Here is a 20,043-nt window from a genome sequence, read left to right as displayed (position 1 = left end):
GAGTCTCATAGATGCAAAGCAGAGTCTTGCAGGCAGTTGGTGGATTGTAACTTCTACCAGATTTATCTTCCAGAAATATAGTTTAAAAACAAATTAGCAACTTCCGTAAGTCCCAGACAGAGTAATCAGGCAAAAGAAAGAAATAAAGGGCATCCAAATTGGAAAAGAGAAAGTCAAACTATCTCTGTTTGCTGATGATATGATCTTACACCTAGAAAGCCCTAAAGACTCCTCCAAAAGGTGCCTAGCTTTGATAAATGAATTCAGTAAAGCCTCAGGTTACAAAATCAATGTACATAAATCAGTAGCACTGCTACACACGAACAATGACCAAGCTGAGAATCAAATTAAGAACTCAATCCCTTTTATAATAGCTACAAAATAAAATAAAATACTTAGGAATATATTTAACCAAGGAGGTGAAGAACTCTACAAGGAGAACTACAAAACACTGCTTAAAGAAATCATAGATGATACAAACAAATGGAAATACATCCCATGTTCACAGACTAGAAGAATCAACACCATGAAAATGACCATACTGTCCAAAGCAATCTACAGAGTCAATGCAATTCCTATCAAAATGCCATCACTCTTCACAGAATTATAAAAAAAAAAATCCTAAAATGCATATGGAATTTTTTTAAAAAGGCCCAAATAGCCAATGTAATCCTAAGCAAAAAGAACAAATCTAGAGGCATGACATTACCTGACTTCAAATTATACTAATATAAGGGTATCATAACCAGAACAGTATGGCACTGGCATATAAGTAGATATGTAGACCAATGGAACAGAATAGAGAACCCAGAAATAAAGTAAATATTTACAAACAACTGATCTTCGACAAAGCATACAAAAACATAAACTGGGGAGAACAAAAGGCAGCAGACAGCTTCTGCAGACTTAAATGTCCCTGTTTGACATCTCTGAAGAGGGCAGTGGTTCTCTCAGCATGGCGTTCGAGCTCCGAGAAGGGACAAACTGCCTCCTCAAGTGGGTCCCTGACCCCTGTGTAGCCTGACTGGGAGACACCTCCCAGTAGGGGATGACAGACACCTCAAACAGGTGGGTGCCCCTCTGGGATGAAGCTTCCAGAGGGAGGATCAGGCAGCAATATCTGCTGTTCTGCAGCCTTTGCTGGTGATACCCAGGCAAACAGGGTCTGAAGTGGACCTCAAGCAAACTCCAACAGACCTGCAGCTGAGGGGCCTGTTAGAAGGAAAACTAACAAACAGAAAGGAATGGCATCAGCATCAACAAAAAGGACATCCACACCAAAACCCCATCTGCAGGTCCCCAACATCAAAGACAAAAGGTAGTTAAAACCACAAAGATGGGGAGAAACCAGAGCAGAAAAGGTGAAAATTCCAAAAACCAGAGCATCTCTTCTCCTTCAAAGGATCGCAGCTCCTCGGCAGCAAGGGAACAAAACTGGATGGAGAATGAGTTTGCCAAATTGACAGAAGTAGGCTTCAGAAGGCTGGTAATAACAAACTTCTCTGAGCTAAAGGAGCATGTTCTAACCCATCACAAGAAAGCCAAAAACCTTGAAAAAAGGTTAGACGAATGGCTAACTAGAATAAACAGTGTAGAGAAGACCTTAAATGACCTGATGGAGCTGAAAACCACAGCAAGAGAACTTTGTGACTCATGCACGAGCGTCAATAGCCGATTCGACCAAGTGGAAGAAAGGATATCACTGATTGAAGATCAAATTAATGAAATAAAGCAAGAAGACAAGATTAGAGAAAAAAGAGGGAAAAGAAATGAACAAAGCCTCCAAGAAATATGCGATTATGTGAAAAGACCAAATATACGTTTGATTGGTGTACCGGAGAGTTATGGGGAGAATGGAACCAAGTTAGAAAACACTCTTCAGGATATTATCCAGGAGAACTTCCCTAACCTAGCAAGGCAGGCCAACATTCAAATTCAGGAAATACAGAGAACACCACAAAGACAAAGATAATCCTCAAGAAGAGCAACCCCAAGACACATAATTGTCAGATTCACCAAGGTTGAAATGAAGGAAAAAATGTTAAGGGCAGCCAGAGAGAAAGGTCGGGTTACCCACAAAGGGAAGCCCATCAGACTAACAGCAGATTTCTCGGCAGAAACCCTACAAGTCAGAAGAGAGTGGAGCCAATATTCGACATTCTTAAAGAAAAGGATTTTCAACCCAGAATTTCATATCCAGCCAAACTCAGCTTCATAAGTAAAGGAGAAATAAAATCCTTTACAGACAAGCAAATGCCGAGAGAATTTGTCACCACCAGGCCTGCCTTACAAGAGAGCTCCTGAAGGAAGCACTAAACATGGAAAGGAATAACCGGTACCAGCCACTGCAAAAACATGCCAAATTGTAAAGACCATGGATGCTATGAAGAAACTGCATCAATTAACAGGCAAAATAACCAGCTAACATCATAATGACGGGATCAAATTCAAACATAACAATATTAACCTTAAATGTAAATGGGCTAAATGCCCCAGTTAAAAGACACAGGCTGGTAAATTGGATAAAGAGTCAAGACCCATCAGTGTGCTGCATTCACGAGACCCATCTCACATGCAAAGACACACACAGGCTCAAAATAAAGGGATGGAGGAAGATCTACCAAGCAAATGGAAAACAAAAAAAAAGCAGGGGTTGCAATCTAGTCTCTGATAAAACAGACTTTAAACCAACAAAGATCAAAAGAGACAAAGAAGGCCATTACATAATGGTAAAGGGATCAATTCAACAAGAATAGCTAACTATCCTAAATATATATGTACCCAATACAGGAGCACCCAGATTCATAAAGCAAGTCCTTAGAGACCTAAAAAGAGACTTAGACTCCCACACAATAATAATGGGAGACTTTAACACCCCACTGTCAATATTAGACAGATCAACGAGACAGAAGGTTAATAACAAGGATATCCAGGACTTGAACTCAGCTCTGGACCAAGCAGACCTAATAGACATCTACAGAACTCTCCACCCCAAATCAACAGAATATACATTCTTCTCAGCACCACATCGCACTTATTCTAAAATTGACCACATAATTGGAAGTAAAGCACTCCTCAGCATATGTAGAAGAACAGAAATCACAACAAACTGTCTCTCAGACCACAGTGCAATCAAATTAGAACTCAGGATTAAGAAATTCACTCAAAACCGCACAGCTACATGGAAACTGAACAACCTGCTCCTGAATGACTACTGGGTACACAACGAAATGAAGGCAGAAATAAAGATGTTCTTTGAAGTCACTGAGAACGAAGACAGAATGTACCAGAATCACTGGGACACATTTAAAGCAGTGTGTAGCGGGAAATTTACAGTGCTAAATGCCCACAAGAGAAAGCAGAAAAGATCTAAAATCAACACCCTAACATCACAATTAAAAGAACTAGAGAAGCAAGAGCAAACACATTCAAAAGCTAGCCGAAGACAAGAAATAACTAAGATCAGAGCAGAACTGAAGGAGATAGAGACACAAAAAACCCTTCAAAAAATCAATGAATCCAGGAGGTGGTTTTTTAAAAAAATCAACAAAATTGATAGACTGCTAGCAAGACTAATAAAGAAGAAAAGAGAGAAGAATCAAATAGATGCAATAAAAAAATGATAACGGGGATATCACCACCAATCCCACAGCAATACAAACTACCATGAGAGAATACTATAAATTCCTCTATGCAAATAAACTAGAAAATCTAGAAGAAATGGATAAATTCCTGGACACATACACCCTCCCAAGACTAAACCAGGAAGAAGCTGAATCTCTGAATAGACCAGTAACAGGTTTTGAAATTGAGGCAATCATTAATAGCCTATTAACCAAAAAAAGTCCAGGACCAGATGGATTCACAGCCAAATTCTAACAGAGGTACAAAGAGGAGCTGATACCATTCCTTCTGAAACTATTCCAATCAATATAAAAAGAGGGAATCCTCCCTAACTCATTTATGAGGCCAGCATCATACTGATACCAAAGGCTGGCAGAGAAACAACAAAAAAAGAGAATTTTAGGCCAATATCCCTGATGAATATCAATGCAAAAATCCTCAATAAAATACTGACAAACCAAATCCAGCAGCACATCAAAAAGCTTATCCACCATGATCAAGTCAGCTTCATCCCTGGGATGCAAGGCTGGTTCAATGCATGCAAATATATAAACGTAATCCATCACATAAACAGAACCAATGACAAAAACCACATGGTTATCCCAATAGATGCAGAAAAGGCCTTTGACAAAATTCAACAGCCCTTCATGCTAAAAACTCTCAATAAACTAGGTATTGATGGAACGTATCTCAAAATACTAAGAGCTATTTATGACAAACCCACAGCCAATATCATACTGAATGGGCAAAAACTGGAAGCATTCCCTTTGAAAACCAGCACAGGACAAGGATGCCCTCTCTCACCACTCCTATTCAACATAGTGTTGGAAGTTCTGGCTAGGGCAATCAGGCAAGAGACAGAAATAAAGGGTATTCAGTTAGGAAGAGAGGAAGTCAAATTATCTCTGTTTGCAGATAACATGATTGTATATTTAGAAACCCCATTGTCTCAGCCCAAAATATCCTTAAGCTGATAAGCAACTTCGGCAAAGTCTCAGGATACAAAATCAATGTGCAAAAATCACAAGCATTCCTATACACCAATAATAGAGAGCCAAATCATAAGCAAACTCCCATTCACAATTGCTAAAAAGAGAATAAAATACCTAGGAATACAACTTACAAGGGATATGAAGGACCTCTTCAAGGAGAACTACAAACCACTGCTCAAAAAAATAAAAGAGGACACAAACAAATGGAAGAACATTCCATGCTCATGGATAGGAAGAATCAATATCTTGAAAATGGCCATACTGCCCAAGGTAATTTATAGATTCAATGCTATCCCCATCAGGCTACCACTGACTTTCTTCACAGAATTGGAAAAAAACTACTTTAAATTTCATATGGAAACAAAAAAGAGCCCACATAGCCAAGACAATCTTAAGCAAAAAGAACAAAGCTGGAGGCATCACGCTACCTGACTTCAAAGTATACTACAAGGCTACAGTAACCAAAACAGCATGATACTGGCACCAAAACAGAGATATAGACCAATGGAACAGAACAGAGGCCTCAGAAATAACACCACACCTCTAAAACCATCTGATCTTTGACAAACTTGACAAAAACCAGCAATGGGGAAAGGATTCCCTATTTAATAAATGGTGCTGGGAAAACAGGCTAGCCATTTGCAGAAAGCTGAAACTGGATCCCTTCCTTACACCATATAAAAAATTAACTCAAGATGAGTTAAAGACTTAAATGTTAGACCTAAAACCATAAAAACCCCAGAAGAAAACCTAGGCAATACCATTCAGGACATAGGCATGGGCAAAGACATCATGACTAAAACACCAAAAGCAATGGCAACAAAAGCCAAAATTGACAAATGGAATCTAATTAAACTAAAGAGCTTCTGCACGCAAAAGAAACTATCATCAGAGTGAAGAGGCAACTTACAGAATGGGAGAAAATTTTTGCAAACTACCCATCTGACAAAGGGCTAATATCCAGACTCTACAAAGAACTTAAACAAATTTACAAGAAAAAACCAAACAACCCCATCAAAAAGTGGACAAAGGATATAAACAGACACTTCTCAAAAGAAGACATTTATGCAGCCAACAGACATATAAAAAATGCTCATCATCACTGGTCATCAGAGAAATGCAAATCAAAACCACAATGAGATACCATCTCAGGCCAGTTAGAATGGCGATCATTAAAAAGTCAGAAAACAAAAGGTGCTGGAGAGGATGCGGAGAAATAGGAATGCTTTTACACTGTTGGTGGGAGTGTAAATTAGTTCAACCATCGTGGAAGACAGTGTGGCAATTCCTCAAGGATCTAAAACTACAAATACCATTTGACCCAGCAATCCCATTACTGGGTATATACCCAAAGCATTATACATCATACTACTATAAAGACACACGCACACATGTTTATTGCGACACTATTCACAATAGCAAAGACTTGGAACCTCCCAATGTCCATCAATGATAGACTGGATTAAGAAAATGTGGCACATATACACCATGGAATACTATGTAACCATTAAAAAAGGATGAGTTCGTGTCCTTTGCAGGGACATGGATGAAGCTGGAAACCATCACGTTGTGCTCGTGTACACATTTCATATATGGTGAGAGATCCCTATCTCTCACCATATATAAAAATTAACCCAAGATGGATTAAAGACTTAAATCTAAGACCTGAAACCATCAAAATTCTAGAAGAAAACTTAGGAAAAACTTCTGGGCATTGGCCAAAACAAAAAATTTATGACAAAGACCCCAAATGCAAATGTGACAAACACAAAAATAAATAAATGGGACCTAATTAAACAAAAAAAACTTCCACAAGACCAAAGAAATAATCACCAGAGTAAACACACAACCTATAGAATGGGAGGAAATATTTGCAAACTATGCCTCTGACAAAGGACTAATATCCAGAATCTAAAAGGAACTCAAACAAGTCAGCAAGAAAAAATCAAATAATCCCATTAAACAGTGGGCAAATGACATGAACAGATATTTCTTAAAAAGAAGATATACAAATGGTCAACAAACATGAAAGAAATGCTGAACATCACTAATCATCAGGAAAATGCAAATTAAAACCTCAGCGAGATACCACCTTGCCCTAACCAGAATAGCTATTATTAAAAGTGAAAAAACAATAGATGTTGGTGTGGATGTGGTGAAACGGGAACGCTTATATGCTGCTGGTGGGAATGTAAATTCGTACAACCTCTATGGAAAACAGTCTGGAGATTCCTCAAAGAAATTAAAATCCAATCCAGCAATTTCACTACCGAGTATCTACCTAAAGTAAAAGAAATCATTAAATCAAAAAGACACCCAGATGTGTATGTTTATCACAGTACAATTCACAATTGCAAAGATATGGAATCAACCTAAGTGCCCATCAGCCAATGAGTGGATAAAGAAAATGTCTTATATATATATATATATATACACACACACACACACACACACATACATATACATATGTAGACATATGTATATACATGTGTGTACATATATACGTGTATATACATACGTGTGTGTATATATATATGATGGAATACTACTCTGCCATAAAAAAAGAAAGAAATAATGTCTTTTGCAGCAACTTGGATGAAACCGGAGGCCATTATTCTAAGTTAAGTAACTCAGGAATGGAAAACCAAATACTACATGTTCACACTTATAAGTGGGAGCTAAGCTATCAGTATGCAAAGGCAGACAGAATGGTATAATGGACATGGGAGACTCAGAAGTGGGGAGGTTGAGAGGATGGTGATGGATGAAAAACTACCGATTAGAGTACAATGTCTACTACTCAGGTGACGGGTACATTAAAATCCCAGACCTCGTGACTATACAAGTCATTCATGTAACCAAAAACCACTTGTACTCCTAAAGCTATTAGAATAAAAAAAAAAGGATGTAATCATTAAATGAAAGCATAAAGAAATTAAAAAAAGAAATTTCCTAATAATCACTTTTAATATATATTTTTGTTTATAAACTCAAATAAAATATAGATTACATTTGTGAACTACGTGTGTGCATTCAAAGCTATAACAATGTCTCCTCCCCAACTGCAGAGATGAGGGGTCTGAAGGGCCTGAAGAGCAGCTAAAGCAAGGGCTCCTTGAAAACAGCAACAGGCCCTCCCTCCGCCACAGGGAAATGCCAGCAGTAGCAGTAGGCCATGGAACCAGCATGCAAGGAGTGGGCTGCTTCTATTGGTCTACTTTTCTACTCCACCAAATGTATCTATATTTCACTGCTTTGAAGATTTTTTTAAGCCACAAAATTGTTTTCATGGATGCAAAAAAAAAAAAAAAAAAAAATGTAAAAAATCAGAGCTAAAATAACTTCACATGCATATACTTTCTCATATGCCTATTCATTTAACAATTTGAAAGAAAAATACATACAGCTATTCTTCTTGAACCCTGGAGGCGGAGGTTGCAATGAGCCAAGATTGCACCACCACACCGCAGCCTGGGTGACAGGGCAAGACTCCGTCTCAAAAAAAAAAAAAAAACCTAGCTATTCCTAGCTATTCTATTATTCAGGCCCAATCCCAATGTATAGTTGCTTGCTTTTTAAGTTCAGAATTTTATGAGTATGCTTCAGTTATGCAGTGTGACCATTATAAGATTTTAAATGTATTTTTATAAAGCCCAGATCCAGAAATATGACATGACTTTCCAGAGACCACTGTGGAATCATATCAAAAACCAAGCAGTTTCCTCCCAAATTCAGCTGAGGTCTACTCCACTTGCCTGCATAGGTGTTGGCCTTGTTCAGAAGGTCGGTACATGCATGCATATCAGCAAAAGCCCGGATTCCTAAGCAGTTGACAGGGTGAAGCTGGGATTCCAAAAATTCACAACAAGTCTTCTTCACATCCTGTAACTGTAAGAGACCAGCTGCTGGGAGAAGTACCTGCAACACACACATCAATATTCTTAGGCACTTGGGTGGAAAAACACTGCCTCTTTGACCACTTCTACATAGGACACAAGATGTTCAGCCATAGTTTATTATCTGCGTCCATACCCCCATATTCCCTAGAAAACAAATATAAAAATTATTTTTAATAACAATGATGACTCTTCACATTCCCCATAATTTCCATGTAATCTTTCAAAGGCCTCTTCTCCTTGGTCAGAATATGAGATATCAGATCTTATAAGATTAATGGTTTGTTTCATAAGCATAAACAAAATGTTATTTTGACTTCTAAAAACACAAATTCTTGGCTGGGCATGGTGACTCACACCTGTAATCCCAGCACTTTGGGAGGCCAAGACAGGAGGATCGCTTGAGTTCAGAAGTTTGAGACTAGGCTGGGCAACATAGCAAGACCTCATCTCTACAAAAAATATAAAAATTAGCCTGGTGTGGTGGCACGCAACTGTAGTGCCAGCTACTCAGGAGGCTGAGGTGGGAGGATCACTTGAGCCTGAGAGGTCGAGGCTGTAGTAATCTGTGATCACCCCACAGCACTCCATCCTGGGTGACAGAGTGAGACCCCATCTCAAAAACAAAACAAAACAACAACAACAAAAACCCATAAATTATTAGGATGCTAGGGGGTGCTATGATTCAATGAAAATGGTTTTGTTCTCTTAGTTCAAGCAGTCATGCACTTCAGTGATCTGTGGGGAAGGAGTGGCCCCAGAGTAATCCATATCACAACAAAGCCTCATTTTGCTGAAGGCCTGTTTTTCCACTGTATGAGTATCATAACAACTGCTTTCCTTACGGGGTAGAACAATTTAAAGTTCAACAACAGTCTCTACCTATAAGCAGACAGTTTCTCTAGAATGTAATATATGTGCTAACAAGGAAAATGTAATAGGTGATTATCTAATAACTTTTTAATTTGCATTTTTATTTGAGTAACTCCAAGCAATTTTATATTAATTATAGGTTATTCTGTGGGATTGAACGACTATCTTCACTATAAATACTATATCCAACACTACAAGTGCTTTTCAAATAAGTCAATAATAGAAAAACATTTTTCCTTGTAAGTGAATTATTACAGTGCTATATAAAGGACCATATTTGAAAGTCAAATTAAGGAGAAAAACTTCAAAAAAAGGTTATCAAATTCTGGTGATCCTTTATAAAAGCCAAAGAAACCCCACAAAAAAACCTTCAACTATTCGAACAATGGTAAATTTTAGAAAAGACTACATTAGCATTAAAAAAAGATCTAAGTTCCTTCAGAAATTGACTTTCATATATGCCACACTGCAGTGCAAAGACAGAAAAATAATAGTGGTTTATAACTATATGTTATGACTTTCCTAAATCTATGGAGTAAGTCCTAAACATAGAAAAGAAAGACATCATTCACATCTCTCTGTAACAAATTTCTTACCTTCTTAAAGGAAGCACAGAAGCTTTAACTCCTGAACCTAAAGGCTCAAGAAAAAATAGAAACAGTATCTAGACATAAGGCCTTTTCCTTCTGAGTTTAAGAAAAATAGGTCAGGCGTGGTGGCTCACGCCTGTAATCCCAGCACTTTAGGAGGCCGAGGCAGGTGGATCACTTGAGGTCAGGAGTTTGAGACCACCTGGCCAACATGGTGAAAGCCCAATCTACTCAAAATACAAAAATTAGCTGGGTGTAGTGGCACACACCTGTAGTCTCAGCTACTCAGGAGGCTGAGGAAGGAGAATCACTTGAACCCTGGAGGCAGAGGTTGCAATGAGCCGAGATCACACCACCGCACTCCAGCCTGGGTGACAGAGAGAGACTCCGTCTCAAAAAATAAAAATAAAAATAGAAAATAAAGTATAAATAACGTTACAGCCAAACTTTTTGCAAGATATGTATAGTAGGTTTCATTATGTTATGAGAATGAATATCCACAGAAGGCTTTAATTTGTTGATAATTTTCAAATTGCAGGTTTTTCCATACCAGTGTAATTGCGCTCTGAAGCAACATAAAGTGCGTTCCAAGATGCTTAACAGTGCAGCCATTTAATTCAGCAAATTAAATTTCTACATATAGTTTAGAAAGTGGTCTTCAGTGTAAAATTCAATCTCTGTGAAATCTGCACAAATAGTATGATCACCCCTCTAATTAGCATTTTCCTAGAGAAAACAGTATAATACTTAAATTGTTTGGTCACACAGAACGATGAGGAAAAAGTGGTTGGGCAGAAAACAGGCTCACTTACACATTGTTGGTGGGAGCACATATTGGTCCAACCTCCATGAAGAATAATTTGTTTATTTCAAATTCAAAATTACAAATGCACATGTCCTCTGACCCAGCAATTTAACCTATAGATATGCTAACATATGCACAAAATCTCACATGCACAAGATATTCATTACAGCATTATTGTGGCTAATAGAAGTTAGAAAAAAGCCTTTAATGTCCATCATAAGGAGACTGATCAAATAATTGGAATCATCCATTCAATTGCAGTCATTCAAACGAAAGAGGAAACTAATAAATGAGATAATTTCTAAAATATATTCCTGAGTGAAAAAAAAATTAGTCGTTGGTATATTATGCTAACATATACACCCCCCCCCCACACACACACACATATATGTGTGTGTAGCAGGCTTTTAAAATTTCATTTTGCTTTATTGATTTCAACTTAATCATTACCAAGTTCAGATCTACCGTATTAGGAGACTGAAATTCATAAAATTGTAGATTCTCCTATCTGGAAGGGGCATAACAAGTCATCTAGGTAGAAATATAAAAGTTATTTCAACAGTGGTCCATGTGGCTAGATTATATTCACATATAATTTTTATTGATGACAGTGAAACGTGGTTACATGCTTGACAAATATATACTAAACATAAATGTAAGTCAAATGTACAAAAAGTTTGTTCATATTTTTCTTTTGTCAGTAAATCTTTTGAAATTGCCTTGGTTTTATGATGTAGTTTTACTAGGACTAAACTTCAATAGCTCATAATTATGTAATTAATTATATACAGCTTCAAAAGCAATTACTAATTGACCCAGCTTGCTAACATGACGCCTGGTGACCATCAGTCACTCATAATGAAAACAGGAAAACAGCTGGGGCCACATCAACTCCTAGCTTATTTTGTGTGTCAAACAGCCACTTAAAACAAAATTTAAAATGCTCTGACTTCAGATGAACCACATCCCATGATCAAAACCACTCAAACAGCTGTCACCCTGCAAGTTGAATGTCTTGAGATCAAATCAAATCAAACCTTCTAATTTGAGTGATGAAGAAACCACACCCTTGAGGGGTTAAACGGCTTGACCAAGTCATACAGCGAGTCATGGAAAGCTAGGGATATAATCAAATTGGTCAACTGTTTGGTCTACTGTTCTAATACCTTCAACCCCAAATTTAGGTGCAGAATGGAAGTATTTGTATAATTTCTAAATCTCCAACACTGTCCTTTTCATGAAGAATAATAAAGACAACAACCACTTCAACATGCATTATTGCAGTTACTTCCATTTACTGAGTAATTACTACATCAGGCACTGTGCTAAGCACTTGTCAGACAATAATATCTCATTATCTCCATCATACACAAGTGAATACAGAGGGTAGGAGAAGTTGGGTAACTTGCTAAAGGTCACACACCTGGTATGGGACAGGCCAAGCCTGCTATGAAAGCAGTACTAACCAAAATGTGCATAATGATTTTAGATGACATACAGATAAACTTCTTGCATTAATAGTTAAGAATATAGGTTCAGGGCGGGCTTGGTGGCTCACACCTGTAATCCCAGCACTTTGGGAGGCTAAGGTGAGCAGATCATTTGAGGTCAGGAGTAGGAGTTCAAGACCAGCCTGGCCAACATAGCAAAACCTCGTTTCTACTAAAAATACAAAAATTAGCTGGGCATGGTGGTGTACACCTGTAATCCCAGCTACTTGAGAGGCTGAGGAAGGAGAATCGCTTGAACCCAGGCGGCGGAGGCTGCAGTGAGCCGAGATCGGACCACTGTACTCCAGCCTGGGTGACACAGTGAGACTCCATCTCAAAGAAAAAAAAAAAAAGAATATAGGTTCATAGTTAGAAATACATTTTTTTAAGTTATTTTCCATTTATTTCAATAATACAATAATATAAACATTCCTTCTCAAGTAAACTTATTTAAGCAAAAATTGACTCACTGTAGAGAAAAACATTAAAAATTTAATAGCATCTGCACTTGTAGAATATAGCAAAATCCTGAAGCTGGCCCACAATTGATTACAAGTGATCAGAATTTGGAAAACTCTGATTTAGGAGATCAGATTTAATATTCTAATCTTTCAATATCTGATGTAATTCTGATCCTGTGGTTTTACATATCACTGAAAAAGAAGAATGTGCTTTAATCTGGAGCTATCATAATCCCTTGGCTTACTTTCTACTGAAGTAGATAAATTGTACTATTGGTAACAAATGTGAGAAACACCTAGCAATGTAAAGAGGTGATTTCTTAATTTGCTATTTAGGTCACAAAAATATCTTGGGCATTGTAACTAAAAGGTCCAATGAATAAATTTATGTCTTTGAAACTTATTTTCTGAGCTCTCTAAAGCAAAGGAGCAGTTGATCAGTGCTACTTCTCATATGAAGTAGAATTACATTGATATAATAAACCCCCAGCCACCATCTAATGGAAATTTCCATCTAGTGCAGAGTTGCACTAGTGTTAACCCTGAGATTGATTAAAAATAACCCCAAGGCACTCTATGATCCTTAAGTATATTCCAAAACATCAAAGATGGAGCAATTATAATTTGATATATATTTTGAATGTTAATAATATTTTCTAAGAATCTAAGAGTGATTAAATTCCATATAGTGTATACACTGAGGGAAGGCCACACTCCAAAAGCCAAAATATCTCTCTTGGGTACATCTGCCTCTAGGAAAAATGTAAAGCGGACAGTGAATGTAAAGAGGCCCTCGCCCCTCCTTCCTACATCCTTCTCCTTTAGTTCTATTCCATCAACCCAACCCTGAGTCTCTTCACTCTCAGTTTATCTGTGTGCCATCTAAAATCATGAGAACCCTGGTGTTCTCACCATGGGCTCAGTCCCTTTCGAGTCACTACTAACAGCACTGCTTCATTTCATTTGCTTCACAGCACCTACTGCTGTCAGCACTGATGTTATGTATTTGTTCCCATGTTTACTGTCTTCCTGCAAAGGAATGTAAGCTCTGTGGCAGTAGGATCATGTCTGTTACCCCCTGCCACATCCTCAGGTCTCAGACTGTGTACCTCATAAATGAATCAACCTGAACATAATTTTATGACTCCCATGTGTATTTCTATTTTGAGATACAATTGTGCATGTCCTTTGAGACAAAATTACAAACTCTGTTTCTAGGAATGTATATGTACCAGACACTTCTTGTATCCTACTACAAATCCTCTCAGCCTTACTTCTTGCCCAACCCACCACTGCAGCAACCAGGCCCAAGCAGGCTTTGACCACCTTTCTGAAGATGTAACGTAACAGGGCCTCACCCCAGCCCCCAGCCATACCTCTCTCTGGCTTCCTATCCTAGGCCTTCAGTGATGCACTGGGCTCATACCCACACAGTCTGGAAGCATGCAGGAAATAATGCTGTGGGACCACCCTTGACTAGTGGAGAATGCATCAAAGGAAGAGAAATACTTCCCCCTGGTACTCTCCTAGAAGACAGTTCTGAGACATATTTTATAAGGCTTTCAAAGGTCCTGTCACATGTAGCTATGGCCAGATCTGTACTGCACCTATGAACCGGTTTTCCCTCCTTTCCAGCTCAAGTCCTCCATTCACTCACTGTGGCTCCTTGGGATCACTTCCCAAATAAATGAACTGCACATAAGCCTTGCTTGCAGAAGGACCCCAAGCTGTTATATTACACAATGGAACAAACTGCGAATGTGAATATACTTAGCTAAAGAACTATTAATTATAGTGCTGTTTAAATTATAAAAAATGAGAAGAACTTAAATGTCCAATAACAAGAGAAAAATAAAGTCAATTCTATAATATCAATGAAATTGAATATTTTGCAGCTCTTAAAAGAGATATAGTAGACAAATACTTAATGACTTGGAAAAATATTTCTAATACATTTAGTATAAAAAGCTAGTTTCTAAAAGAATCTACAGTATGACCCCTTTTTTGGGTAAACACATATGTACATAACAACAAACAGTATTAGAGGGCTATACCACAATTGTTAATACGTTTTATCTCTGGTTAGGTGTGATATGAACATTTCCTATTTATTTTTACATATTTGTTAAATTTTATGTATTTGTTAAGTGGTGCATTTTCTATGTACCATTTAAATGGTCAAATATTATTTAAAAGAAAGTCAGGGAGAAGCAAGTAAAGGAATGTCTTTCTGGATCTCTACAATGCTAGCAAATATAACAAGGGTTAAGGGGAGCTATATATGGACTGTGGCTTCTCCAGGAAATATTACCCACCACTCACTAGAGATTGCCTCACTTTGGCGTGTTGAAAGGCCTTTGGAGTCTGAAGGGCCTTTGATCATCAAGCCAGTGTTTTGTAGAACAGTAACCAGGCTCTACACGTTACTCTTCCTGTTCAGTGAACAGCAACAGTTTTAAGTGTTTGGAGAAACATGAAGTAGAAGGACATAGCCCCTGATTAAATAAATCTAACTTAAAATGTTGTCATTTTGAAAAACAGGGGGGAAAAAGCTTTTTTATTTGTATATGTTGATTTCCAACCAATGGAGACAAATAAAAGGCTGCACATTTTTTACTGTGGAGATGCTTTCTGCAATGAACAAAGAAACGGAGGGGAGAAGCCACCACTGATCAGTGAAGACACTGTAGAGCATCAGAAATGGAAGACACCCAAGCCAAACAATTAGCATCTGTGTGACACTCTCACACCAGCTGCACATTTTAAAGTAAGATGCTTTCATCCTACTTCACATTGTTTGACAAGCCAAATTACATAGAAGATGTTTCGCTTAGACAAGTATACTCCTTCTGCTTGGCTATTAGGATCTGTAGTTTATTTTCAGCTTGCGTATTTATTCCATAGGGGGAAATAATTTATGTAGTATGTCTTTTAAATCCTGAGCCATTAGCAGTTTGTTTATTAGGAAGAGACTACCAAAGGATCCGATTGCTCCGTATATATATAACTTCTAAATATCTAAGAAAACATGCAAGCATGAAAAGACAGCTTTTGTTGTTGCTGTTGTTTTTGACTCAGCTAGCCATAGCTATCCTGCAAGGTGGAGCTTGGGGAGGAGTGTGGGAAGAAGGTAGGCAAGGGTGATGTGTTTAGAAGATGAAACGCTTAGTGACAAGAAAGGCAGATCTGGGTGGAGAGTCATGGTTGGATGCACATAGCAGAGGGCTGGGTTTTGCGGCCAAGGAGTAGGGTTTTGAGATGTAGAAGTATGAATAAGGAGATGGCAGGATGCCAAGGACAAACATTTCCTATGTCAAAACTCTGCACCGGGCCAGCCCCCTACATCCCAGAAAGAGGAAGGAAACTTTCTTCCTCCTCCTTTCCTGTACCCCACATGCAACCTCGCCTGCCTCCTCCCAACACTCCACCCCTAGGAATAGGTATGTCCCACAGAGTTTAAAAAAACAAAAACAACCTCCCCCCCCTACAAAAAAACTGTCTGATTAGCTCATATTAATGGCTAATAACACAAGATCCTCCAGAATAAATCCCTTCTAGGGGTTTTTAACATTTTAAGAGAGGTTGACTCTTAAGCAGAATACAACTGCAATTGGTGGCATTTCCAATGTTATAATTAATGAAGTAGAAAAGCAAAGGTATTATGGAGAGGAGAAATTTGGGGGCAAAGCAGCCTCAGGCAGACTGAAAGCCATCTCTCCTACACTATCCTTTTTCCAGTTGCTACTTCTACTACTTTTAACCCAAGGTTTCTCTTAAAAGTCCAACTTATTTGAGAGTGGCTCAAATGGATAATGAAGACACCACCTACCTTTCAGGGTTATTGAAAAATTAAATGTCAGTCAACGATTTAACACAATGCATGGCAATGACCATGTAGCACATCAGCTCTGACTCAGGGCTTTTTTTCTTGGATTGAACATTCTACCTCATGAGAATTGAACACCAAGATTTACTCTCTCCCACATAAGATGATATTTCATCCCAGATCATTCACAATATAGGTAGCTTCCTTTTTTGATCAAATATTCTCAACATAAAAGATGTAATCAGGGAAAATTTGCAAAAGAAACATAGCATACAAAAATGATAAATGTATTTGATGCCTCATTAGTTATCAAACAAATATAGAACCATGAGAGTGCATTTTATAACTACAATACAAAATGTTTTTACTTTTCTTTCTAGCACCTCCCAATTCAAACAACAAAATGTTTCCAGACAATATATATTCAAACTAAAGTACAGTAAGCCTTGGCCCTTAGCATATTTTTGCTGTCACTGTAAACTAGTCAACTCTCTTAGAAAACAAATAAGGAACATTGATCAATAGATACCAAAAAATATAAACGTTTAAAACGTTTGACCCTAAAATTATGTTTCTGAAAATCTACCTTGAGAAAAAAGTCCAAAAAATGGAATAAGATACGTAAATGACTTTTACTTTAGCATTACTTAGTAGAAAAAAAACCAGAACCAACTAAAGATCTAACAATATGGCAACAATTAAGTAAAATATGATAAATCCACATGATGAAATGTTATAATCAGTAATAATAAAGACTAATAATGGCTTTAAAATAACTAACATTTCTAAAGTATTTGCTATAACAAACAATCCTATTATAAAATTAAATGGACTTGGCACACAGCTTTAACCTATCATCATATTAGAACAACTTAATGGACAACAAGCTCCTCTAATCTCAGGAAACTTAAATAATAAAACAATGTTGACACAAACAGAACGAACTACTGAACACTTCCACACCAAGTATTTTTAACACATAGTGGACAGAGTAAAGAAAGTGTTCTACTGGCTTTTTTAATGGCAGCTTGGCTCCTGCCCTTGCATCCTTCACTCCTACAGCTTGCAGCACTGGATCTGGATCTGGATCCCATCCCGTCTCTAGTCAGAGACACATATCAATTAACATGCTAAACTGTAATAAACCCTTACAATGCAATACTCATCAATAAACAGGGACGACTACTGAAATACACAATAGCATAGATGACTCTCACAAATATGTTATGAGGAAGAAGTCAGCCTTAAAAGAAATACATTCTGTATGATTCTATTTATATGAAGTTCAAGAACAGGGAAAACTAACCTATTATAATAGAAATCACATCAATGGTTGCCTGGAAAGGGAGTGGGAGATTTATTGGGAAAAGACCTGAGGTTATAAATGCTCAATACCTTGATTTGGGTGTGGATTAATAGATGTGTACATTTGTTATAACTTAGCAAACTGTACAGTTAAGATCTACAGTATGTAAATTATATCCCACTAGGGGAAAAACAATCAAGTACAGTGAACCCTCCATGGGATTCAACCAACCTCAGATCAAAAATATTCAGGAAAAATAGTGCATCTGTACTGATTATGTACAAACTTTTTTTCCTGTCATTATGCCCTAAACCATACCATATTAATGATTATTTACACAGCATTTACATTGTATTAGGTATTGTAAACAAACTAGAGATGATTTAAAGTATACAGGAGGGGCCAAGCATAGTGCCTCACATCTGTAATCCCAGCACTTTGGGAGGCCGAGGCGGGTGGATCACCTGAGATCAGGAGTTCGAGACCAGCCTGGCCAACATGGTGAAACCTGTCTCTACTAAAAATACAAAAAGTAGTCAGGCATGGTGGTGGGTGCCTGTAATCCCAACTACTCAGGAGGCTGGGGCAAGAGAATCGCCTGAACCCAGGAGGAGGCAGAGATTGCAGTGAGCCGAGATCGCACCACTGCATTCCAGCCTGGGCAACAGAGCGAGACTCCGTCTCAAAAAAAATAAAAATAAAAAAGTATACAGGAGGATGTGCATGCGTTATATGCCAATATTAATACTATGCCACTTTAAATTAGGGACCAGAGCATGCTTAGATTTTGGTACCCAAGGGAAGTCATGGAACCAAACTCCCACAGATACTGAGGGACAGCTGTACTTTAAATCCATACTAATAGATTAACCAGAGGTCAACGGACAGCATTTATAAGCCATGAAATAAATTTTCAAATAGAAAATAATAATCCTACCTGATAGAATCCAAAATAAGAGGCAACCCCGCAAAAATGCATTTACATGACCAAATTGCTACACTAGCACTGATAAACTTATTTTAAAACAGTAGCTTGTGCATCCATGTCAGTGATATAGCTATATTCTATTTTCGCAAGAAATAAAGTTTTCAATTAGCAATAATCATGCCTCAGATAAACCTCATTGGCTATGATACTGCCACTGTACAAAGCTAGAAATAAAGTTTTCATAAATTATATAGCCTAAGAAAAGGCATAATACAATTAAACCAGATTATCAGAAGCACATTAATTTTACTAACCTAACAATGAGATTAAGACATTAAGGTCCAAGAGGTAATAATATTTTTAAGACTATATGTCAATAATGCTAGGGTTTATAAAACCTTTGGCTGGTGTCAAAGCAAACATGCCAGAACCACATATAATTTAACAACTCTAGACTGTGACCACCTGGACTGGATTGGAGAGGCATATCCTGAACACTGGCAACTAGCCTGATACAAATGTGCTATCCCACACACAGGCTCCATACCTAAACAACATCACAAACAAGAAAAAAAAATCCACTTTGAACTGGATATATTTCTAATAAGGACTTTGATTTGTTTCTATTTGTCTTGTTCGAGTTCAAATTACAAAGACGCTGTTATAAGATGCTAAATCATAATCAGGATGGAGTCATTTTTTTGTTCATCAAGATAAATGCCTTTTATGTACCACATGAAACTACTTAAAACGTGACTCTCAAAATGATTCAGCCATGGAGGCATCTTCAAGGACCATATATTTTAATAATACAAAGCCACAAGTAACTCAATTACTAACGCTTCTAGAGTACCTAGCCTTGCTCCGAACAAAAAATTTTTTAAAAACCACTTTGGGTTTCGTATCCATCTAGTTTTATAAGATGCTCTTATACTAAGGTTTCTAGGTTTTCTCAAACTAGCTGACCTCAATGGCCATTCCATACTAAATTTTAAATAAGACTTTTTTTATTCTATATTCTTATATTGAATAAAAATAATTTAACTAGAATGGAGAATGGATGTTCTAGTTGGTCTAATATTTTGATTAAAACTATGAGGATTACCAAATTCAGACTTAAAATATAATAAAATACAATTAACATCAAAACTCAAATGGTAAATAATTTAAATTTTTATGCCTCTGGATAATAAATTAGTACTAACCAGGTAAAGTGATAAAATATCAAGGTAACTGATTTCTGGGTGCTAGA

General features: G+C 37.4%; 1 protein-coding gene and 1 pseudogene across 6 annotated transcripts in view; both read right to left on the bottom strand.

Annotated features, from left to right (window-relative positions):
• Positions 1-20,043, bottom strand: part of KLHL2 (kelch like family member 2) — a 115,763-nt gene that overhangs the window by 52,068 nt on the left and 43,652 nt on the right. For all 6 annotated transcript variants that reach the window (XR_008547659.2, XR_010156741.1, XR_010156740.1 and 3 more), the window contains one exon: positions 8,372-8,534. Coding sequence is in view for 3 of the 6 variants with exons in the window: in XM_001150117.6 (XP_001150117.3) it covers positions 8,372-8,534 (163 nt within the window). In the remaining 3 variants the exon portion in view is untranslated. The remainder of the gene's footprint in view (positions 1-8,371; positions 8,535-20,043) is intronic.
• LOC112209169 (U4 spliceosomal RNA) lies at positions 18,830-19,017 on the bottom strand (annotated as a pseudogene).

The sequence above is a fragment of the Pan troglodytes genome, chromosome 3 (genome assembly GCF_028858775.2).
Source record: "Pan troglodytes isolate AG18354 chromosome 3, NHGRI_mPanTro3-v2.0_pri, whole genome shotgun sequence".
NCBI lineage: Eukaryota > Metazoa > Chordata > Mammalia > Primates > Hominidae > Pan > Pan troglodytes.
This window is presented reverse-complemented; position numbering and strand designations above follow the sequence as displayed.